This window comes from Erinaceus europaeus, chromosome 12 (genome assembly GCF_950295315.1).
Source record: "Erinaceus europaeus chromosome 12, mEriEur2.1, whole genome shotgun sequence".
NCBI lineage: Eukaryota > Metazoa > Chordata > Mammalia > Eulipotyphla > Erinaceidae > Erinaceus > Erinaceus europaeus.
Window position 1 is genome coordinate 97,543,331 of NC_080173.1, and position 24,730 is coordinate 97,568,060.

Below are 24,730 nucleotides of genomic sequence, written 5' to 3' on the forward strand. Positions count from 1 at the left end.
CAGTGGAATAGCTCACTAGGGTAGTGCACTGCTTTGCCATATGTGCAACCTAGGTTCAAGTTGGGGGGGGGGGATGAAAGGGGAAGAGAGATAGACACCTGCAGACCTGCTTCGCCGCTCGTGAGGTGACCCCCCCCCATAGGTGGAGAGCCAGGGCTCGAACCTGGGTTCTTACATGGGTCCTTGTGCTCTGTACTATGTGCACGTAACCCTATCCCCCTAAATTTTAACTTTATTTACCTTTATTTTAATTAAAAATTTTTAAATTTATTTATTTTGGAGAGAGATAGGGAAAAGTTGAGAGGCAAGGAAGAGAAGGGGGGCATTGGGTGGTGGTGCAGTGGGTTAAGTACATGGGGCGCAAAGCGCAAGGACCGGCATAAGGATCCTGGTTCCAGCCTCTGGCTCCCCACCTACTTCACAAGCGGTGAAGCAGGTCTGCAGGTGTCTGTCTTTCTCTCCCTCTCGCTGTCTTCCCCTCCTCTCTCCATTTCTCTCTGTCCTATCCAACAATGACAGCAATGACAATAATAATAACTACAATAAAAAAACAATAAGGGCAACAAAAGGGAAAATAAATAAAAAATGAAGAAGAAAGGGGAGTCGGGTGGGTTAAGCGCATGTGGCACCTAGCGCAAGAACCAGCATAAGGATTCGGGTTCAAACCCCTGGCTGGCTGGCTCCCCACCTGCAGGGGAGTCGCTTCACAGGCGGTGAAGCAGGTCTGCAGGTGTCTGTCTTTTTCTCCCCGTCTTCCCCTCCTCTCTCCATTTCTCTCTGTCCTATCCAACAACGACATCAACAACAACAATAATAACTAAAGCAATAAAACAAGGGCAACAAAAGGGAATATAAATATTAAGTGGTCCGAGAGGTGGCGCAGTGATAAGGCTTTGGACTCTCAAGCATGAGGTCCTGAGTTTGATCCCCGGCAGCACGTGTACCAGAGTGATGTCTGGTTCTTTCTCTCTCCTATCTTTCTCATTAATAAATAAATAAAATCTTTTAAAAAAATAAATAAATATTTTTAAAAAGATGCCCAACTCCCCACTCTTAATATCTTTTTCATAGGCCCACTCAACTTCTTTTATCTACTCATTTATGTAAGTTAATTCAAATTACAAAAGGACAAAGCATTAATATTTTGTTATTTATTTATTTATTTATTTATTTTTTATTAACAGGGGAGAGCGCGAACGCAGTCCCCCACTACCACAAATCATGCAGTCGAGTTTCCCACATTTGGGGAAATCGCAGGGGTCAGCACATCCAGAGTGCAATGGATAAGCCTCGCCCTGGGAAAACCACCTTCGTGATCATGGTATCTCCCCTGCCAGGTAAGTATGCATTAATATTTTGTAACTAAAGCCAGTTGTGCTAATTTTTAGTGCTTTAATCTTTGTTACTTTGTTTTACTATTGCTGTTAAATGGACAAATTCGTGATTTCATTTTAAATATAGCACTTGGGGCCTCTATTATGTTATCTCCCCAGTTCTCCAATGTTTCTTTAAAAATTATATATATACATATATATCTACAGATGTGTTATATACATCATATATACATATCTATCTATAGAGGTGTATCATATATTTATTTATTTACTTATTACACTAGAGCACTGCTCAGCTCTGGTTTACGGTGGTGCCGGGGACTGAACCTGGGTCTTCGGAGCCTCATGCATGAGTCTCTTTGGATAACCATTATGCTATCTCCCCCGCCGTAAATAATTTTACCACTATTTAAATTTAACAGAGACAGCCAGAGATCGAGAGGGAATGGGGAGAAAGAGAAGGTCTTGAGAGACAGAGAGACAGCTGCAGGCCTTCTTCACCAGTCGTGAAGCTTCCCCCTGCAGGTGGAGACTGGGGCCTCGAACCCTGGTCCTTGCGCATTGTGACAAGAGCACTTAACCAGATGCGCCACCATCCGTCTGCCCCTCCACCTTTAAAACATTTTTTTTTTTTGAAGGTTTTATTTACTAATGAAAAATAGAGAGAAAGAACCAGACATTACTCTGGTACACATGTGCCGGAGATTGAACATGCTAGGGAGTCAAGGACTTCATCCACGGGCGACCTCCCGGACCACTCAAATATCCTTCTGTACTGAAAGTTTGAGATACCGTAACTGGGGACCTCCAGCAGAAGGGGAATCACTCATCTGGACAAGACAAACTAAAAGCTTGAAAAACAAGCTGAAAACTCAGCTTCGTTAGGCGAAGAGCCCACAAGAGAACTCAAGCGCTCGAAAGGTGATTGGCTGAAGAAGTACTTCCGCCAGTCACTCTCAAAAGCCATGGAAATGATTGGCTAAAGGAATTATCCCGGAAGCACTCCCAGTCCGGCCCAGCCCCCCCCAGCATTGTTTATTGGTTGGACTCGACCGGCGCGGAGCCTCCTGGGAATTGTAGTTCGAGGGGCTTCGTTGGGGGTCGCGGAAAGGCTCCGTAGTGTGAGGTCGGGAAGCAGCGGTTGTGCCTGGTGGCGGTTGCCGGCACCATGTCCCGCGTATCCGTGCCCTGCCACGTGAAAGGCACCGTGGCCTTGCAGGTGGGCGACGTGCGGACCTCGCAAGGCCGGCCTGGCGTGCTGGTCATTGATGTCACCTTCCCCAGCGTCGCGCCCTTCGAGGTGAGAAAGCCCGGTGGGCGCGACCTAGCAGCTCGGGCGTGTCCTGGGCGAGCGAGCTTGTACCGGGAGCCTCAGCCTCCCCCTCAGCCTTGCGGAGCGGCTCGCCACCCATGCTTTGAGTTAATGCCTTTCTATTAGGATGCGGCTTCCAGCCCTGCTCTCGTCAGTGTCTCGCCGCAGGACAGCACTGGCCCCGACGTGCCAAGATGGTAGACTAGGTGCTAGAAACACAGCTGGAAGACAAATAAAAGTGCGAGCTCACTTTGGCCCTGACCCCCTGACTGGGGCTCATCTCGGGTCTTCAGATCCGCGGCTCCACTTGCGGGTCTCCAGTGGCATCAAGCGACACGCAACAAAGCCCACGGACACCCGCGGCACTGCCGTGTCCTGCGGTGGCTGCGGCTGCCGCTTCTCCTTCTTCTTCTTTTAAAATATTTTAATTTATTCATTCCTGAGAAAGATAGGAGGAGGAGGAGAGAGAGAAAGAACCAGACGTCACTCTGGCACATGTGCTGCCGGGCATTGAACTCAGGACCTCATGCCTGAGAGCCCAGAGCCTTAGCCGCTGCGCCACCTCCCGGTCCACGATGCCCGCCTCGTAGCCCGTGCATTTTGTCTTGTGCTCTGTGGTTATTTCCCAAGCGACCGCTTTCCGATGAGCAAAGAGTTAGAGAGAGACGACGGGGTGGTGGTGGCACACCCACTGGAGCATGCATTTTGCCGCGTGTGAAGACCCGGGTTCAAACTCCAGTTGCCACCCGCAGGAGGGAAACTTCACATGTAGTAGAGGAACTGCAGGTTTCTCTCCTCCCATGTCTCTCTCTCACCATCTAACAAAAAAGAACAACAACAAACAAACAGGGAGTCGGGCGGTAGCGCAGCGGGTTAAGCGCAGGTGGCGCGAAGCGCAGGAACCGGCGTGAGGATCCTGGTTCGAGCCCCCCGGCTCCCCACCTGCAGGGGAGTCGCTTCCCAGGCGGTGAAGCAGGTCTGCAGGTGTCTGTCTTTCTCTCCCCGTCTCTGTCTTCCCCTCCTCTCTCCATTTTCTCTCTGTCCTATCCAACAACAACGACATCAATAACCACAACATTGTTAAAAAAGCAAGGGCAACAAAAGGGAAAATAAATAAATATTTTAAAAAGTGCGGGGCTTGGGGTTGACCATCCGGAGCGAGCAGTGGAATCATCGTGCAGTCGCTGAGCCCCAGCAGTAACCCTGGCGGCGGCAAAATAAGTCAATAAGGGCTGGACAGAGTAGCTCACTTCGATGATGTGCTGCTTTGCCAAGCGTGTGACCATGATCGAGGCAGCCTCCACTGCACCGTGCGAAGGAAGCTGGTGCTGTGGTCTCTGTCACTCTGCCTTCTCTGAGTCTCCGTGAATTACTCTTTTATTTCCACCAGGGTCATCTCTTGGATTCGGTGCCAGCATGACAAATCCACTGCTCCTGGTAGCCATTTTTCTTTCTTTCTTTTTTTTTTTTTTTCTTTCACCAGAGCACTGTTTAGCTCTGGCCGACGGTGGTGTGGGAGATTGAACCTGGGACTTTGGAGCCTCGGACTATGTTTTTCTTTTTTAAACTTTAATTAATTCAAATAAATTTCATTTATTTATTTGAGAAATTGAGGAGGAAGTGGGAGAGAGAAAAGAAAGATACACGCAGCACTGCTATACTGCTGTGACACTTTGCCCTGCAGGTGGGGAGTGGGGCCTTACACCTGGGTCCTTGCACATGGTAGCATGTGTGCTCGACCAGGTGCACCACTGCCGGCCCCTTTCTTTGTCTCTATTAAGATCGATGAATTAATAAGCTGAAACTTCTTTGAATGATTCTGATGTATGTCTGGTGTTTGAAAACTGCTTTAGCTAGGCTGACATCTGCTGTTTCAGGTGTATGCCATGTTCTCTCACTCAGGCTCGCCTTTTTAAATTAGTGATTTAATATTGACTTACAAAATTATAAGATAGCAGGGATATTCCACACCTTCCCCACCACCAGAGTTCCGTATCCCCATTCCCCTATTGGAGATTGTATTAGTTCTCCCAAGATCACAGATATGGGTTGACTTGTTTCTGTAACTGTTTATATTCATATATATTTGCCCTTTTTTTTCCCTGTTTTTTTTTTCTTTATTGGGGAGTTAATGTTTTACATTCAACAGTAAATGCAATAGTTTGTACATGCAGAACATTCCCCAGTTTCCCATTTAACAATACAACCCCCACTATGTCATTTATCATCCTTCATGGACCTGTATTTTACTTTGGTGCAATATGCCAATTCCATTTCAGGTTCTACTTGTGTTTTCTTTTCTGATCTTGTTTTTCAACTTCGGCCTGAGAGTGAGATCATCCCATATTCATCCTTCTGTTTCTGACTTATTTCACTCAACATGATTTTTTCAAGGTCCATCCAAGATCGATATTTGCCCTTTTTTTATTTCCTTTTGTTGCCCTTGTTTTATTGTTGTAGTTATTATTGATGTTGTTGTTGTTGTTGTTGGATAGGACAAAGAGAAATGGAGGGAGGGAAGACAGAGAGGGGGAGAGAAAGACAGACACCTGCAGACCTGCTTCTCCGCTTGTGAAGCGACTCCCCTGCAGGTGGGGAGCCGGGGGCTCGAACCGGGATCCTTATGTCAGTCCTTGGCGCTTAGCGCCACCTGCGCTTAACCCGCTGCGCTACCACCTGACTCCCATATTTGCCCATTTTTTTTATATGCTCCTGCCTTCTCTTCCTTTTTAAGTCCTACCTATTACTTCAGAGTGTACTTTTTTCCCCCTCTCCTCTTCTCTCTCTGGGTCCTGATGAAATTGGAGCTCAGAGTCCTCTGGTCATCTTCCCTTAACATTTACCCTTCTGGGCGTATGGACCAAAATTCTTTATGGGGTGTAGAAGGTGGAAGTTCTGGCTTCTGTAGTTGCTTTTTTTGCTGGATGTGGGCTTTTGGCAGGTGGATCCAAAACCCCAGCCTGTTGTTATCTTTCCCTAGTAGGGTAGGGCTCTGGGGAGGTGAGGTGCTGGGACACATTGATAAGGCTGTCTGCCCAGGGACCTCAGGATGGAATCTTAGTAGCATCCGCAACTTGGTAGCTGAAATGCAATAAGATATAAAGCAGGACAAAATCTTTATGATTAAAAAAAAATCTTAATATTTTATTTTTATCAGAGCAGTGCTTATGGTGGCTTATGGTGGTGCGGGGGATTGAACCTGGGACTAGATGGAGCCTCAGGCTTGAGAGTGTTTGCATAACCATTATGCTATTTATCCCCCCCCCCCCCCCCGCCTATAGGACAAAATCTTTAATTAACAGGAACCAAAGAGTAGGAATAGAGCAAAGGGGAACAGGGATTTTAGGGTGGATAGAAGTCTAGAAGTCCGTTTTAGCTAAGTCCCTAGGGGCCCATGACTGGTGATTTTTGCTGGAGCTTGATAGATGACCTGCAGGTGGACTAAAAATATTGCCTGGGAAGATGGTGTCAGAGTTGAAAATAGGACTAGAAGGCTGAATCATGGCAGAGTAGCTCCCAAACTTGGAGAAAATATGTAAGTACAATTAATTATTTACCATGTTGATCTGACCCAGGGCCCATGAATATTGCTATTTAGCACAGGAGCCTGGATAACCTCCAAGTCCCTGTCAGTCTGAGCTCACAGTCCATGGTCACAGCTGGGAACATTCTAGACTAAGCTCATTTTAGTACCAGTTTTCCTTGAGTGGCAGAGTAGGGTGACCCCACCTCCCTAGCACTGGTAGTTCATAGTGAGGGTACAGTCCTGAAGTGGCTCACAAGAGGGCCGATAGTGGCTTTGCTGATGGAAGTGACCAGTGATGGCGGAGCGATGGACCTATTAGAGGCCTAGGCCCATTGAGTCTACAGGGGAGCCCAAGGGTTCTCTCTGACTAGCTTCGTACCCTGGGTGCTAAGGGGCCAGCTGGTGGCGCACCTGGCTGAGCGCACACATTACGATGCACAAGTTCTGTGTGTGCTTAACCAGGTGCACCACTGCCCGGCCCCATCTCTCCCTCTCTCATCTTTTTTTTTTTTTTAATAAAAGAGGACCAGGTATAGTGGTCATGCGAGTAACTGTCATGCTGGAGGTAAAATGAATGCTAATAGTTGTTGAAGTATTAGCAGTGTAATAGCAGTAGTGCTTTTTTTTTTTCCCTCCAGAGTCATCGCTGGGGCTCGTGCCTGCACTGTGCATCCACTGCCCCTGGAGGCCATTTTTCCCCCCTTTTTGTTGCCCTTGTTGCTGTTATTGTTGGATAGGACAGACAGAAGTTGAGAGGTGGGAGAGAAAGATAAGACACCTACATTTCACTTCTTGTAAAGTGACCCTCCTGCAGGTAGGGAGTTGGGGCCTGGAATCAGCATCTTTGAATGGGTCCTTGCACTTTGCACTATGTGCTATTAACCCGCTGCACTATACCGCCCTGCCCCCCAGTAATACATTTTTCTTTTAAAGAATTTATTTATTCATGAGAAAGATAGGAGGAGAGAAAGAACCAGATATCACTCTGGTACATGTGCTGCTGGGGATTGAACCCAGGACCTCATTGAAAATCCAGTGCTTCATCCACTGTGCCACCTCCCGGACCACCCCGTAATACTTTTTTTTAAAATTTATTTATTCCCTTTTTGTTGCCCTTGTTTTATTGTAGTTGTACTTATTATTGTTGATGTTGTTGTTGGATAGGACAGAGAGAAATGGAGAGAGGAGGGGAAGACAGGAGAGAAAGACACCTGCAGACCTGCTTCACCGCCTGTGAAGAGACTCCCCTTCAAGTGGGGAGCCGGGGGCTCGAACCAGGATCTTTCCTCCTGTCCTTGCGCTTTGCGCCACCTGCGCTTAACCGCTGTGCTACCGCCCGACTCCCCGTAAATTTTTTGTATAGGCATTATGCTGTGTCCCCAGCCGCCTGAGCCTGATGTGTCACAGCAGTTTCTCTGTATTGTAGTTGCAGGAGATCATGTTTAAGAATTACTACACAGCCTTTCTGAGCATCCGCGTTCGCCAGCATACTTCAGCACACACGCCGGCCGAGTGGGTGACCTGTCTGCGCGACTACTGCCTGATGCCTGACCCACACAGTGAGGAGGGAGCCCAGGAGTATGTGTCACTAACCAAGAGCCAGGTCAGAGTGGGACCCGGCACGACCCCTGAGCGGCCCGATGTGGAGGTCTGACAGCTGGGCGCGGCTCGCAGCCAAGGGGGTGGTGGTAATCCGGGCCGGCTGGGGCTATGAGTCCCTGCCAAGTGCCTTGGAGGCACGACTGTTCTTTCCTTTCTACGGGGCTGGGGAGGCAACCTTGGCTCATCACTGCTTGGGAAGCTCCCGGGCAGTGAGCTGGGGCCTTGCTGGGGCCTTGTGTGCAACCAGATGCTTTGTGACATGGCGAGTGTGACAGAGCTGCGCCTGATCCTTCGACAGCCGTCACCGCTGTGGCTGTCTTTCACAGTGGAGGAGCTTCAGATCTACCAGCAAGGACCGAAGGTACGTGGCTAGTATGAAGAGCTCTTGATTGGCCCTTTCCTGTCTATGACAAGGAGAGTTTGGTTTGGAGTTAGGAGTGGTTGGGATAATGAGACTTGGGGCTGCTTGGTGGTGGTGGCACAGCTGGTTTAGCGCTTGTGTTATATGGTGCAAGGACCCGAGTTTGAGCCTCTGGTCCCCTCCTGCAGGGGGAAAGCTTTGTGAGTGGTGAAACAGGGCTGCAGGTGTCTCTGTCCCTCTCCCTCTGTCTTTTTTGTAAGTATTTATTTATTAATGAGAGGGATAGGAGAGAGAGAAAGAACCAGATATCACTCTGGTACAAGTGCTGCCGGGGATTGAACTCAGGACCTCATGCCTGAGAGACCAGCACTTTACCCACTGCACCACCTCCTGGACCATTGTTTCTCTCCCTCTCTATCTCCCCCTGCTCTCTCTATTTCTGGATGTCTCTAATAAATAAAAAAAGAAAAGAAAAGAAAGATTGAAAAAAGAATGGTGAGACTCAAAAGAAGTCTCTTGAAAATTAGCCAAATTTTGGCTGGGGAGACAGCATAATGATTATGCAAAATACTTTCATGCCTGAGACACCAAAGGTCCCAGGTCCAGTCCCCAGTACCATCATAAACCAGAGCTGAGCAGTACTCTGGTAAACAAAATAAAACAAAAAGAAAAGTAACTGAATTGGACTGCTAGGAGTTTGTGATGAGACGTGAGGCTGTTTCCTCTTGTTTTTAGGACCACCACCTCTTTCAGAGCTAGACCTTCAGGTGCCAGGAAATTTCTCTGCCTTATCTCCCTGGGCCTCCTGTATAGCACAAAATCTTAAGGAGTCTGCCCCGTAGACCTCTGTGGATTTCTAGACAGGATTTCATTTGTGTCTAAGGCTTAGAATTTCTTATTTCGTGGCCTGGGAGGTGGCGCAGTGATAAAGCTTTGGACTCTCAAGCATGATGTCCTGAGTTCTATCCCCGGCAGCACATGTGCCAGAGTGATGTCTGGTTCTTTCTCTTTCCTCCTATCTTCCTCATTAATAAAATCTTGGGAGTCAGGCAGTAGCGCAGCAGGTTAAGCGCAGGTAGCACAAAGCACAAGGACTGGCTTAAGGATCCCGGATCCAGCCCCTGGCTCCACACCTGCAGGGGAGTCACTTCACAGGTGGTGAAGCAGGTCTACAGGTGTCTATCTTTCTCTCCCCCTCTCTGTCTTCCCCTCCTCTCTCCATTTCTCTCTGCCCTATCCAACAATGGCGACATCAATAACAACAGCAATAATAATTACAACAGTAAAACAAGGGCAACAAAAAGGAATGAATAAATAATAAAAAAAAGAAAATTGAAAAAATAAGTTTAAAAAATAAATAAAATCTTTAAAAAAAAAAGAATTCCTTCTTTCGGGAGTCGGGCGGTAGCGCAGCGGGTTAAGTGCAAGTGGCACAAAGTACAAGGACCAGCATAAGGATCCCGGTTCGAGCCCCCGGCTCCCCACCTGCAGGGGGATTGCTTCACAGGCTGTGAAGCAGGTCTGCAGGTGTCTGTCTTTCTCTCCTTCTCTCTGTCTTATCCAAGAACGAAATCAGTAACAACAATAACTACAACAATAAAACAGCAAGGGCAACAAAAGGGAATAAATAAATAAATATTTAAAACAATTCCTTCTTTTTGTTCTGAGACCCTTGCTACTCTGCCTCCCTAAGGGAAACTTATCTTTGCTTTGTAGAGCCCCTCAATGACCTTCCCCAAGTGGCTGTCTCACCCAGTACCTTTTGAGCAACCGGCTCCCCTCCTTGAGGTAAGACTTCAGTGTAGGTAAGAACGACGTTTGGACAGCTCTGATGGCCAGTGCAGCTGTTCTTAAGAGTCCAGGGCTGGACCCAGGCCCCTTGGTTCACTCTTGGCCCACTTCCTTCTGGGTGTGCCATGGGGCCTGCGGGACTAGGCTGCCGAGTGTACAGCAGGCCCTAACCTCTTGTTTCACCAGCCAGTTGGGAGTGGTACTGTCCTCAACTGGAGGGTCCCATAGCCCAACTTGGCCTCTCTTGAGCTCTAAGGTGACTGGTGGGAAGAGACCCTTGGCCACTGACTCTTCCTTTTGGAGCAGGGTCTCCCGGACCCCAGCAAGATATCCTCTGAGGTGCAGCAGATGTGGGCACTGACAGAGATTGTCCGGGCTAGTCACACCTCCACAAGAATCGGCCGCTTTGATGTAAGTGATTGCGTCATGCCCTCTGCTTGGCTCTTTGCTCTGAGCAGGTCAGACCTGACGCTCGTTTGCATTGCAGGTGGACGGCTGTTATGACCTCAACTTACTCTCCTACACTTGAACTGTGCCTCTTAGCCAAGACCCTGAACTTCTGTGCTCACCCAGACCTGGTTTGGACTACCAAATGCTGATGTGTTTCCCTGTGTCTTCTGAATGTTGCATGTATCTCCGGGCTGTCTGGGGTGTATCACAGACTCAAGATTCTTAAGGTCTCACTATGTTACCTCAGCAGGACTTCCCAAGGGGGTACGTGGTGGTCCTTGCCCAACTGCACTTCAACGCCTCCTCCTCCTCCTCCCTTAAAATGTTCTCAGCTCTACTTACTACGATATTCCCCAGTGTCTTCCGCTCCTCCTGCCGACATGTGCACATTCTTCAGCTTGCTGTGCGTACACAAGACTGCGGACGCCTACTAGCACCTGCTCTGTCCAGCCTCGGGAGGCGATCTGCATCTAGAAATGGAGGGAGACACTAGAGTCTCATCTTCCTCATCCTGTACTACTACTTCTTTTTTTTCTAATGAAATCAAATGTCTTTTTTTTTTTTCTTTTTGCCTCCAGGATTATTGTCATTGTTGCTGGATAGGACAGAGAGAACTCGAGAGAGGAGGGGAAGACAGAGAGGGGGAGAGAAAGACAGACACCTGCAGACCTGCTTCACCGCTTGTGAAGTGACTCCCCTGCAGGTGGGGAGCCAGGGGCTCGAACCGGGATCCTTACACCAATCCTTGTCATTTGCACCATATGTGTTTAACCTGATGTGCTACCACCTGACTCCCAATATTTTATTTATTGGTGAGAGAGATGGAGAGAAAGAACCAGACATGACTCTGGTACATGTACTACTGGGGACTGAACTCACGACCTTCTGCTTGAGAGACCAATGCTTTATCCACTGCGCCATCTCCTGGACCACACCCTTCACTTTTTTCTTTTCTAATACTTTTTTAAAAAAATATTTATTGGGGGTCGGGCGGTGGCGCAGTGGGTTAAGCGCATGTGGCGCAAAGCGCAGGGACCGGTGTAAGGATCCCGGTTCGAGCCCCCGGCTCCCCACCTGCAGGGGGGTCCCTTCACAGGCGGTGAAGCAGGTCTGCAGGTGTCTATCTTTCTCTCCCCTTCTCTGTCTTCCCCTCCTCTCTCCATTTCTCTCTGTCCTATCCAACAACGAATTGCGTCAACAAGGGCAATAATAATAACCACGGCGAAGCTGCAACAAGGGCAACAAAAGGGGGAAAAAAAAAGGCCTCCAGGAGCGGTGGATTCATGGTGCAGGCACCGAGCCCAGCAATAACCCTGGAGGAGGAAAAAAAAAAAAAAATTTATTTATTCATTTTTCCTTTTTGTTGCCCTTGTTGTTTTCATTGTGGTAGTTATTATTGATGTCGTTGTTGTTGGATAGGATGGAGAGAAATGGGGAGGGGAAGACAGAGAAGGGGAGAGAAAGACAGACACCTGCAGACCTGCTTCACCGCTTTGTGAAGCGACTCCCCTGCAGGTGGGGAGCCGGGGTTCGAACCGGGATCCTTACGCCGGCGCTTGTGCTTTGCGCCACCTGCACTTAATCCGCTGTGCTACGCCCGACTCCCCTCCCTTCTTTGTTACTAGAGCACCGCTCGGCTCTGAAGCTGGAACTTTGGAGTCTCAGATGTGAGAGTCTCTTTGCATAACCTTTCTGTTACCTGCCCCTGCCATTTCTCTCTCTCTCTTTTTTTTAAATATTTTGTTTAGTTTATTATTTTAATGAGAAAGTGTAGATACAGAGGGAGAGAGAGAGAGAGAGAAACCAGAACACTGCTCACTTCTGTCTTATGGTGGGGCTGGGGATTGAACCTGTGACCTCAGAGCCTCAGGCTTAAAAGGCTTTTGCAGAACCATTATGCTGTCTCCGCAGCCCTTTTCTCTGTCTTTATTTTACCTTATTATTTTAAAAATAGTTTTTATTTATTTATTTTCCCTTTTGTTGCCCTTGTTTTTTATTGTTGTTGTAGTTATCATTGTTGATGTCGTCATTGTTGGATAAGACAGAAATGGAAAGGGGAGGGAAAGACAGAGGGGGGAGAGAAAGACAGACACCTGCAGACCTGCTTCACCACTTGCGAAGCGACTCCCCTGCAGGTGGGGAGCCGGGGGCTCGAACCAGGATCCTTATGCTGGTCCTTGCACTTTGCACCACTGTTGGTATGCTTCTAAAAACCCCTTCTGTTTCATTAGTTTAATCTCCCCTGCTTAACACTGTTTTATTTACATAACCATTGTATTCTATTTACATAACCACTGTTAACAAGCACCACACTCCCTCCAGGGCATTAGTGGTTTAGTGGTAAAATTCTCACCTGCTCCGCCCCCTCTCCTTGTCACACCCTGATCCTCTCCTTGTCACACCCTGATATTACCCATCACTTTTCTCTCCACCCTTTCTGCGTCGCTTCCTGTTCCCACCCTACTGGGCTAGTATATTTATAAGGACAAGATTGTTTGTAGTTTTTTAGTTTAGCTTAGCTTGGTATAGATTGTGCTGCGTCCTGTCCTGCGTGAATAAAGAGATACTGCCTACAGCTCAACCATGAGTCCCTGGTCGTCTGTTACCCGCCCGTGAAGCCAGCCCGATGAAAACAACATACCACCTGCAGTTAACCCACTGCGCTACCACCCAACCCCCTATTTTACCTTATTTTACGCATTGGATAGAGGCAGAAACCAAGGGAGAAGGGGAAGATTAGGAGAGAAAAGGCGATACCTGTAGCACTGCTTCACTGCTCGTGAAACTTCGTCTCTGCGGATGGAGCCAAGCGGCTTGAATCCAGATCCTTGTGCCGGGTAACATGCACTCAACAGGGCGCACTGCCACCAGTCCCCAGTCTTTAGCCCACAAAATGAACTTCCTCGTTTAAACTCTTCTGTCTGCTGAGGAAGCAGAGTGGGGGATTTGGGTAGTCAGTTTTCCTGAACCCTGAGCTGGCCGTCCTCCTGGATGTGTAAGTTTAAATGGGTCTGCCTACTGGGATCTTGGCAGGTGCTTCTGGCACGGAAGAGGCCTAATGATCTCTGAGATCTGCCTACATCTGACACAACCCAAAGTACCTTCTCCAACTGCTTCCTTTCAAGAATCATAAGATTTTGAGGAATCGGGGGCCGGGTGGTAGCGCTGTGTTAAGCACAAATGGTGCGAAGTGAAAGGATCAACTCAAGGATCCTGGTTTGAGCCCCCGGCTCCCCACCTGCAGGGGAGGGGTCACCTCACAAATGGTGAAGCAAGTCTGCAGGTGTCTCTCCCCCTCTCTGTTTTCCCCTCCTCTCTCTCTTTTTCTCTGCCCTATCCAACAATAAACAACAAGGGCAACAAAAGTTAAAAAAAAAAATAGCCTCTAGGAGCAGTGGATTCCATAGTGCAGGCACCGAGCCCCAGTGATAACCCTGGAGGCAAGAAAAAAAAATTGGGGGAATCAACCTTAGTGGGTCCACGTGGGAGTTTTCCTTGTCATCTTTATGAGGCTTAGTTTCATTACAACCCCAGGCCAGCTAGCTACTGAGTAAGGCAGGTTTCTCTTCCTTATGATAAGAATCCAGTGTTTCTTTTTTTTCCCCCTTGACTGTACCCCTGGGAAGTGTGGAGCAATCCTGCCACATGTGTCGGACCTGGAACACTGGACCTTTGCGTGACTCAACAGCTTTCTGGAGGCAAGTCAATTGCTTCTGGTGATAGCCCTGTGTTTTCACCCAGGAGTTCTGGCAGGTGGTATTTTTGCCTGCTTGGTGATTTACTTAACTCCATTTGGGTTTGCTGAGAACAGTGACCAAAGTCCTGTGTGCGAGGGGGGGAGGTCCCTAGGGGGGCCGGGCGCACTGCTACTTTTACAGCCGTCACTAGTGCCGGGCACAACGCCTAGTGCACATCAAGATGAATAAATACTCTGTGAAATGTATGACTGTGCTGGTTGTCTTGTGTCTGCCCAGTGGGAGAGGTAGACCCTCGGGTTGGCTGGCTCCACCCTCCTTTTATCCGCTTCACTTCTCCCCTTCCCCCATTTGACCTAAAGTCCTGAGAGCGGGATACTGACCTTTCAGTCCTTCAAAGAACTTTGATCTTTTGGAGGCTGTGCAGTCAGCAGGGGGAGGTCTAGCCCCCAGCTCAGATTCCGAGCAACCTAACTGGCTGCTTCAGCCCTGCTCTGCTGGAAGTGCCTAGGGCTGTTTGCCTAAACTGCTCTCAAGCCCCGCCTGCCTTTGGGGCTGCCTACCCTCAGGGCTGCCCACCCGCACCATCCCTTGCTAGAGAGAGAGATCAGCCTTCCAAGGGCCTGGACTACATCTCCCAGCGTGCCTGGCAGAGTGGTAGGTGTGTGCCGGCTACACCAGAGCAAACAACAATGCAGCCTGCTGTGAGCATGGCGTCCCGCCTGGGCCATCGCCTTCAGGCATTCACCTCGGCCCTAGGCCGTTCCATCAGTTACTCACAGGTGGGACAGAGTATGGCGAGAGTCCTGGGGGTGGGGGGTGGGGAGCAGGAGGCTTGGAGGCCTCAGTGGTGCTGAGCCTAGCCACCCACAGGACAGGCTCCACCAGACACCACTCTATGACTTCCACCTGGCTCACGGCGGGAAGATGGTCACGTTCGCAGGCTGGAGTCTGCCCGTGCAGCACCGGGACAGCCACATAGACTCCCACCTGCATACTCGCCGCCACTGCTCACTCTTTGATGTGTCCCACATGCTGCAGGTGAGCCCGGGCCTTCCCCACCTGTAGCTCTGCAGCTCTTGTCTTTGCTGGGATCGGACTCCAAGGAGGTCTCGGGATGTTCCCTAGTGCACTGTGTTCCCACTCTCCTGTCTAGCTGCTCCAGTTAGTGGCATATCTTAATGGCCTAGATTTTCCAGGGCTGGTTCCCATTCTTAGCCACAGCCTTGGCTATGGTTTGGAGAAGAGGTGTTTCAGAAAGATGCTGGAGCCTTGAAAGTGCCTTAACTTCCTCTTTGTGCTCCCTCTTGTGCTGGTAAATATGGGGAAAGTGGACACTGGAGGCCGCCTGCAGAAGCAGTCCTGTGGCTGGGGAAAGTGGACATTGGAGGCCGCCTGCAGAGGCAGTCCTGTGGCTGGGGAAAGTGGACACTGGAGGCCGCCTGCAGAAGCAGTCCTGTGGCTTACTGGAGGATTCCTTTGCCCAGTGGCATTTTAGATGGCAGTAGCTTGAGACTTTTAATTTTCCTAGACCAAGATATTTGGTTGTGATCGAGTGAAGCTGATGGAAAGTCTAGTGGTTGGAGATATTGCAGAGCTAAAACCAAACCAGGTAAGTACTCCCCCCACACACACCCATTTTTACTCACTGGGTGTTATTAATCATGAACCAGCAAATGAGCTGGATTCCAACTTATGGCCACAGAGATGCATCAGACACAGCTGATCAGACACAGCTCGTCAGGACTATAGTCCTAGGAGACAGAGTTCCTTAGCTGTCCTCACCAACCCCTACTGAGAGACCAGAAGCCCAGGTCTGTTCTGAAACCTTCCATGTTGCCTCATCCTTTGCCAAGTGTAGTCCCTAAACCAGCCCCTTCGTCTTTTTTTCTTTTTCTTTTTCTTTTTCACCAGAGCACTGCTCAGCTCTGGCTTAATGGTGGTGCGGGGGCTTGAACCTGGGACTTTGGAGCTTCAGGCATGAGAGTCTCTTTGAGTAACCATTATGCTATTTACCCCCGCCTCAGCCCCTTCATCTTGTAGGATCTTTCTCTTCTTTTTTCTTTCTTTTTTCTTTTTTTAAGATTTTATTTATGAGAGAGATAGGAGGAGAGAAAGAACCAGACATCACTCTGGCACATGTGCTGCTGGGGATCGAACTCGGGACCTCATGCTTGAGAGTCCAAAGCTTTACCACTGCACCACCTCCTGGAACACTATTTTGTTTTTCTCTTATGAGACACTGTTCAGCTCTGGTTTGTGGTGGTGTGGAGAACAGAACCTGGGAACCTCAGGCATGAGTCTTTTAGTATTTTTTTAATTTAAACTTTATTTATTGAATTTGATAGAACAGAGAAAAATTGAGAGGGAGAGGAGCTGGAAAGGGAGGGAGAGAGAGAGAGAGAGAGACAGACAGACACCTGCAGCCCTGCTTCACCGCTTGTGAAACTTTCCACCTGCAGGTGGGAGCCAGGGGCTTGAACCTGGGTCCTTGTGCATGATAATACACGCACTTAATCAGGTGCTCTATCACCTGGCCCTGGCATGAGAGTTTTTTTTTAAATGTTTTTAATGTTTTATTTATTATTGTCTAGAGGCAGAAATTGAGAGGGGAAGATAGAAAGAGAGACACTTGCAGCCCTGCTTCACCACTCGTGACGCTTTCCCCCTGCAGGTGGGCACCAGGGGCTTGAACCTGAATCCTTGCTCACTGTAATGTGCACGCTTAACCAAGTGCACCACCACCTGACCCCCGGCATGAGTCTTTTTCATAACCATTATGCTGTCTCCCACCCTCTCTCTCTGTCTTTTAATATTCTCTATACTATGTTAGCTAGAGGCAATTTAAATTTTTTAAATTTATTTATTCCTTTTTGTTGTCTTTATTGTTGTAGTTATTGATGTTGTCGTTGTTGGATAGGACAGAGAGACATGGAGAAAGGAGGGGAGACAGAGAGGGGGAGAGAAAGACAGACACCTGCAGACCTGCTTCACCGTCTGTGAAGCGACTCCCCTGCAGGTGGGGAGCTGGGGGCTCGAACTGGGATCCTTATGCCATCCTTGTGTTTTGTGCCACCTGCGCTTAACCCGCTGAGCTACAGCCTGACTCCCTTAATTAATTAATTAATTAATTTATTTTTTGACTCCCTTAATTTATTTTTTAATTTTAATTATATTTATTTATTTGATAGAGACAGCCAGAAATCAAGAGGGAAGGGGGAGTTAGAGAGACAGAGGGGATGAGTGGTGGTGCACCTGGTTGAGCGCACATGTTATGATGTGCAAGGACCCGAGTTGAGCCCCTGGTCCCCACCTGCAGGGGGAAAGCTTCACGAGTGGTGAAGCAGTGCTGCAGGTGTCTCTCTGTCTCTCTCCCTCTCTATCTCCCCTTCCTTTGATTTCTGGCTGTCCCTATTCAATTAATAAATAAATATATATTTAAAAAAAGACAGATACCTGCAGCACTGCTTCACCACTTACAAAGCTTCTTCCCTGAAGGTGGGGACCAGGGGCTTATACCCAGATCCTTGAACACTGTAATGTGTGCTTGGGGGCTGGGCGGTAGTGCAGCAAGTTAAGCGCACATGATGCAAAGCGCAAGGACCGGTGTAAGGATCCTGGTTCGAACCCCCAGCTCCCCACCTGCAGGGGAGTCACTTCACAAGTGGTGAAGCAGGTCTGCAGGTGTCTGTATTTCTCTCTCCCTCTTTGTCTTCCCCTCCTCTCCATTTCTCTCCATCCTATCCAACAGCAATAACAATAGCAACAACAATAATAACAAGGGCAACAAAAATGGAAAAAAAAATAGCCTCCAGGAGCAGTGGATTCGTAGTGCAGGCACCTAGCCCCAGTGATAACCTAGGAGGCAAATAAATAAAAAAATAAATATTAAAATATAGAGATGTGGCCGGGCAGTAGTACAGCAGGTTGAGCATACAGGGTAAGGACCCTAGTTCAACCCCCCAGACCCCCACCTGTGGGGGGGGGTCACTTCACTAGTGATGAAGCAGGTCTGCAGGTATCTCTCTCTCCCCCTCTGTCTTCCCCTCCTCTCTCGATTTCCCTCTGTCCTATCCAACAACAATGACAGCAATAAGAATAACAACAACAATAATAATAACAACATGGGATGATCTCACTCTCAGGCCGAAGTTGAAAAACAAGATTAGAAAAGAAAACACAAGTCGAACCTGAACTGGAGTTGGCGTATTGCACCAAAGTAAAAGACTCTGGGGTGGGTGGGTGGGTGGGGAGAATACAGGTCCATGAAAGATGATGAATGACATAGTGGGGGTTGTATTGTTAAATGGGAAACTGGGGAATGTTATGCATGTACAAACTATTGTATTTACTGTTGAATGTAAAGCATTAATTCCCCAATAAAGAAATAAATTATTTAAAAAAATAATAATAATAACAACAATAAATAACAAGGACAACAAAAGGGGGAAAATAGCCTTCAAGAGCAGTGGATTCATCTGAACCCCAGCGATAACCCTGCAGGCAAAAATAATAATAATAATAAATAATAGAAACAAAGTTATACTGACGGTGAGGCTCTAAGCCAGAGCTGCGCAGTGCTCTGGTTCAGCCAACCAACCAAACATTATGCTGCCCCAGCCTTGCACCTTGTACACCCCCATACCCCTTTGTCAGGGATCAAACGTATGTGGTGGCTGAATGAGCCCATGCATCTGTCTCATACTTGGTCTTGGTCTCCTGAATCTGGAGGCAAAAGCATTTCATTTTGGTGCTAGGGGACACTGTCACTATTTACCAATGAAGCTGGAGGCATTTTGGATGACTTGATTGTGACCAACACCTCCGAGGGGTACCTGTACGTGGTTTCCAACGCTGGCTGCAGGGACAAGGACTTGGCTCTCATGCAGGTATGCTGCTTTTAGTTCTAGGTTCCTGGTCTCCTTGCTCAGAGTAGCATCCTTGTCCAGGACAATCCTGGCATGGACAAGAAGGTCACACAATGGTTCTTTGAGTGAAATGAAGAGCTGGTCAGAGTTGGCCCTTCCAGGAACATGACAGGTTCCAGTGTGTGTGTGATAGGAGAGGTGAAGCTGACTCCGATCCCTAAAAGTGTGTCCTTTAAATTCTAGGGAGAGGGCTGGGCGGTGCAGTGGGTTAAGCATGCATGGCGCAAAGCGCAAAGACCACTGTAAGGATCCTAGTTTGAACTCCCCACCTGCCGGGGAGTCGCTTCACAGGTGGTGAAGCAGGTCTGCAGGTGTCTCATCTTTCTCTCCCCCTCTCTGTCTTCCCCTCCTCTCTCCATTGCTCTCTGTCTTATCCAACAACAACCACCGCAGTAACAACAATGATAAACGACAAAAGGGAAAAGTTAGCCTCCAGGAGCAGTGGATTTGTAGTGCAGGCACTGCGTCCCAGCGATAATCCTGGGGGCAAAAACAAAAAAAAACAACAAAAGTTCTAGGGCTAGAGGCTGGTCAGAGATGACAGACCTGGGCTTGGGTCATTCCTAGTAATAGTTACATGGTTTTGCAAGATGGAAACCAGCCTCTTCTATCCGGCTCTGCAAGGTCTGGCACATAGCAGGTGCTCAGCGGTCCTAGATACTAACGTGGCGTTTCTGTCTCTGCTATCAGGACAAAGTCAGTGAGTTCCAGAAGACAGGCTGTGACGTGGGCTTGGAGGTGGTAGAGAATGCCCTGCTGGCCCTGCAAGGTGAGTGGGCCAGCCCCGTGCCCCGTGCTCCCGCTTACCTCTGCCTTTCTTCTTCCCTTGGCTGCTCTGCAGGGACTGTAGGAGGAAGTTGTGGCTGACATGGTATTTGTATGCCATTTTTGTTTTTTAACCAATAATTGTTTTTTAAGATTTTACTTCTAATAAAAGAGGGTGAGAAAGAGAAAATATCAGTACCAGAGCAGTTTGTCTTTTATTTTATTATTATTATTTTTTACCAGAGGACCACTCCGTTCTGGCTTAGATGGTACCAAGGATTGAACTATGAAATTTTTTAAAAATATTTTTTTGAAAATATTTACTTACTCCCTTTTGTTGCCCTTGTTGTTTTATTGATGTAGTTATTATTGTTGCCGTCGTTGTTGGATAGGACAGAGAGAACTGGAGAGAGGAGGGGAAGACAGAGAAGGGGAGAGAAAGACAGACACCTGCAGACCTGCTTCACCGCCTGTGAAGTGACTCCCTTGAAGTGAGCCGGGGGCCCGAACCGGGATCCTTACACTGGTCTGTGCGCTTTGTGTCACCTGCGCTTAACCCACTGAGCTACCGCCCGACTCCCTTTTTTAAAGCTTTTATTTATTGGGAGTCGGGCGGTAGCGCAGCGGGTTAAGCACACGTGGCGCGAAGCGCATGGACCGGGTCTGAGCCCCGGCTCCCCACCAGCAAGGGGAGTCGCTTCACAGGTGGTGAAGCAGGTCTGCAGGTGTCTTTCTCTCTCCCTCTCTGTCTTCCCCATCTCTCTTTGTCCTATCCAACAATGATAACAACAATAGCAATAATCACTACAACAATAAAAAACAACAAGGGTACCAAAAGGGAAAATAAGTAAATAAAGATTTTATTTATTTATTAATGAGAAAGTAGAAGGGGAGAGACAAAGAACCAGACATCACTCTGGTACATGTGCTGCCGGGGATTGAACTCAGGACCTCATGCTTGAGAGTCCCAACGCTTTATCCACTGCGCTACCTTCCAGACCACACGAACTATGAAATTTTTTTGCATGACTATTATTGTATTTATTTTGGTTTTTAAGATTTGAGAGAAAGAAGCAAAGAGAACAAGAGTATCACTGACACATGTGGTGTTGGAGATTGAACCTGGGACCTCCTGCTTGGAAGATCCAGATGCTTTATCTACTGTCTCACTCTCCCCCATCCCCCACCACTCTCTCACCATTAAAAAAAATGTCAGGGAGGGGTCAGATGGTAGCACAGCGGGTTAAGGGCACATGGTGGAAAGCACACAGACCAGCTTACGGATTCCAGTTGGAGCCCCAGCTCTCCACCTGCAGGGGGTATCCTCACAGGCGGTGAAGCAGGTCTGCAGGTGTCTGTCTTTCTCTCCCCCTGTCTTCCCCTCCTCTCTCCATTTCTCTCTGTCCTAATCGAACAATAGCAGCAATGACAACAACAACAATAATAAAAACAACAAGAATAAACAAGGGCAACAAAGGGGAAAAGAATGGAGAAAGAGACCTATAGACCTGCTTCGCTGCCAGTAAAGTCTCCCCCTGCAGGTGAGAGCCGGAAGATTGAACCTGGCTCCTTGCATATGGTACTGTGTACACTCAATCAGATATCCCACTGCCTAGCCCCAATAAGAGAAATATTGCAAAAGATATTTTTATTCATTATTGGATAGAGGCAGAGATTGAGAGGGGAAGGGGAGATAGAGTGGAAGAGAGAGAGAGAGACAGCTACCTGCAGCCCTGCATTACCACTCGCAAAGCTTTTCCCCTGCAGGTGGGAACTGGGGGCTTGATCCTGGGTCCTTGTACATTGTAACGTGTATGCTCTTAACCAGGTGTGCCACTGCCTGACCCCTAATAAAATAAATATTTAAAAAAAATTTATAGGACCCAGGTTCAAGCCCCAGTCCCCACCTGCAGGGGGAAAGCTTTGCGAGTGGTGAAGCAGGACTGCAGTTGTCTCTCTGTATCTCTCCCTCTCCCCTCTCAATTTCTGAGTGTCTCTATCCAACAAATAAAAGATAAGTTTTTAAGATAATTTAAAAAAAGAAAATATTTATTCATTTATTAACAAGGAGAGAGAGAAACAGAGAGCACACACAAAGTAGAGAGAGAACCAGAGTATCACTCTAGCACATGCCATACAGGGAATTACACTTGGGACCTTTTTTTTTTTTTTTTAGGATTTTATTTATTTATGAGAAAGATAGGAGGAGAGAGAAAGAACTAGACGTCACTCTGGCACATGTGCTGCCGGGGATTGAACTCGGGACCTCATGCTTGAGAGTCCAAAGCTTTATCACTGCACCACCTCCCAGACCGCATTTAAAAAAAAATTTTTTTTTCTTTTTTATTATTTATTTATTTATTCCCTTTTGTTGCCCTTGTTGTTTTATTGTTGTAGTTATTATTGTTGTTATTGATCTCGTCGTTGTTGGATAGGACAGAGAGAAATGGAGAGAGGAGGGGAAGACAGAGAGGAGGAGAGAAAGATAGACACCTGCAGACCTGCTTCACCACCTGTTAAGCGACTCCCCTGCAGGTGGGGATCCTTATGCTGGTCCTTGTGCTTTGCGCCACCTGCGCTTAACCTGCTGCACTACAGCCCGACTCCCCTTTTTTTTTTTTTTTTTTTTAAACAGAGCACTGTTCACTCTGGCTCATGATCATGCAGGGGATTGAACCTGGGACTTTGGAGCCTCAGGCATGATAGTCTATTTGCATAACCACTAAGCTATCTAGCCCTTACACTGTGGACTGTATGCTGAAGAGTTGAGCACTGTATCTACTGTGCCGCCTCCGAGGCTATACGTACTGTAGTTGTTAAGCTTGGTGTGTGTTTCCCTTGCACTTGCCTCATAAAGAAAGCTGTGCGGGCTGGAAGAGCGGCTTGCACAGTAAGCCTTGCTCAGGACTCTCCCGGAGTCCAGCCTGCGGACTGTGGTTCAGCTTGGAAGGGCAGTGGGACCTGGCCTCTTGGTCACTGACTCCCTTGGCGCAGGCCCCACTGCAGCCCAGGTGCTCCAGGCCGGCGTGGCAGATGACCTGAGGAACCTGCCCTTCATGACCAGTGCTGGGATGGAGGTATTCGGCGTGCCTGGTTGCCGTGTGACCCGCTGTGGCTACACAGGAGAGGATGGTGTGGAGGTGTGTCAACAAGTAGGTGCAGGCTGGTGCGGGGTCCACAACTCTGGGGCCGGCTGCCGACCTGCTCTGTGGTATCCTGTGCAGATATCAGTGCCAGCAACAAGGGCAGTCCACTTAGCGACAGCTCTGCTGGAAAACCCAGAGGTGAAACTGGCAGGCTTGGCTGCTCGGGACAGCCTGCGTCTGGAGGCGGGTCTCTGCCTGTATGGGAATGACATTAACGAGCACACCACCCCCGTGGAGGGCAGCCTCAGTTGGACATTAGGTGAGCTGGTCTGGCATCCAGGGGAGAGCCCTGAAAGTTGGACTATCCCTTGACAAGACTAGCCAGCGTATATGCCCCCAGAGTTGTGCAGCCTAGAACAAGTGACTCAACCTCTCAGAACCTCTGTTCCTTGAAGGTGCCGGTGTGGCTCTGCCCATTAGGAGCTGAGGACCTTCATGGGGTGCAGCAGGGCGTTGGGAGCAGTGGGGCCAGGGAAACCGCGTGAAGGGCTCTTGACACTGGAGGGATGGCAGTTTGGGTCCTTACAGCTAGGAGCCCCGTGCCCAGCAGTCCTATGGATTGTGGCTTAAGTCTGGTGTTTCATGTCTCAGGAAAACGTCGCCGAGTGGCCATGGACTTCCCTGGAGCCACAGTCATCATCCCCCAGCTGAAGGGCAAACCGCAGCGGAAGCGTGTGGGATTGATGTGTGAGGGGGCCCCTGTGCGGACACACAGCCCCATCCTGAGTATGGAGGGTGCTGTGATTGGTAGGTCAACCAGGGAAGCTGGGACCAGGAAGGTGGGGGTACTTGGCTGTCAAAGGTGGTACTGACATGTGCCCTCTCCCTGGGCAGGTACTGTGACCAGTGGATGCCCTTCACCCTGCCTGAAGAAGAATGTAGCAATGGGGTATGTGCCCCATGAGTATAGCAAGCCAGGTACCCAGCTGCTGGTAGAGGTGCGGCGGAAGCAGCAAGCGGCTGTGGTCAGCAAGATGCCCTTTGTACCCACAAACTACTATACCCTCAAGTGAAGGTGGCTGAGCGCGGCCCTCCCCTCCAGGAGCCTTGCTCTGGAGAGCTTCCTACACGGGCTTAGTTGGGTCCCGGATACAGAACACACTAGGGTAGTTGACTAAAGTAGAGGCCGTCTCTGTTGATTTGCTTGAAAGACCGACATCATCTCTGCCCCCTTACCCAGTGCTACTCTAACTTCAATCTGACTTTCTGCCTCCAGGGTTATCGCTGGGGCTCAGTGCTGGCACTATCGAATCCACTGCTCCTGGCGGCCATTTTTCTCCATTTTATTGCATAGGACAGAGAGACATTGAGAAGGGAGAGGAAATAGAAAGGGAGAAAGACACCTGCAGACCTGCTTCACCACTTGTGAAGTGACACTCCTGCAGGTGGGGAGCTGGGGGCTCGAACCGGGATCTTTGCACTGGTCCTTGTGTATTTCACCCAGTGTGCCACCACTTGGCCCCCTCCAACTTCAAGAGCCCATTTCTGAGCAGTGGACCAGTTCACCCATTCTTTCAATCTGTGCTCTTGCCAATGTCATTTTTGCCTGCTGGAGAACTTGAGAAACATTAGTCCCAATGTTTTTTTTTTTTGTTTGTTTTGTTTTTTAAGATTTTATTTATTTATTTATGAGAAAGATAGGAGGAGAGAGAAAGAACAGATTATCACTCTGGCACATGTGCTGCCGGAGATCGAACTCAGGACCTCCTGCTTGAGAGCCTGAAGCTTTTTCACTGTGCCACCTCCCGGACCACAGTTCCAATGTTTTTATTTTTACTAAAGTACTGCTTAGTTTTGGCTTATGGTGGCATGGGGGATTG

General features: G+C 48.6%; 2 protein-coding genes and 1 non-coding gene across 4 annotated transcripts; 2 read left to right on the forward strand and 1 right to left on the reverse strand.

The window, feature by feature from the left end:
• Positions 1-1,181: 1,181 nt before the first annotated feature.
• Positions 1,182-1,345, reverse strand: LOC132542143 (U1 spliceosomal RNA). The gene has a single exon (XR_009553271.1). It is a non-coding gene; the product is annotated as a U1 spliceosomal RNA (small nuclear RNA).
• A 1,049-nt stretch (positions 1,346-2,394) lies between these two features.
• On the forward strand, positions 2,395-10,941 carry NICN1 (nicolin 1, tubulin polyglutamylase complex subunit). The gene is made up of 6 exons (XM_007533552.3): positions 2,395-2,634; positions 7,599-7,775; positions 8,022-8,135; positions 9,852-9,923; positions 10,233-10,337; positions 10,414-10,941. The coding sequence occupies exons 1-6, from the start codon at positions 2,503-2,505 to the stop codon at positions 10,453-10,455; spliced, it is 642 nt and encodes a 213-aa protein (XP_007533614.1). The 5' UTR covers positions 2,395-2,502; the 3' UTR covers positions 10,456-10,941.
• A 3,663-nt stretch (positions 10,942-14,604) lies between these two features.
• AMT (aminomethyltransferase) lies at positions 14,605-24,500 on the forward strand. 2 transcript variants are annotated; one of them, XM_016192741.2, is made up of 9 exons: positions 14,605-14,853; positions 14,945-15,112; positions 15,603-15,683; positions 18,829-18,960; positions 19,690-19,768; positions 22,759-22,916; positions 22,989-23,169; positions 23,502-23,657; positions 23,745-24,500. In XM_016192741.2, exons 1-9 carry the CDS (start codon positions 14,764-14,766, stop codon positions 23,921-23,923), a joined length of 1,224 nt encoding a protein of 407 aa, XP_016048227.1. In that variant the 5' UTR covers positions 14,605-14,763; the 3' UTR covers positions 23,924-24,500. The 2 variants fall into 2 exon arrangements, with proteins under 2 accessions (XP_016048227.1, XP_007533615.1); XM_007533553.3 differs by having other exon boundaries at positions 14,621-14,853; positions 22,759-22,904; positions 23,745-24,498.
• Positions 24,501-24,730: the final 230 nt, after the last annotated feature.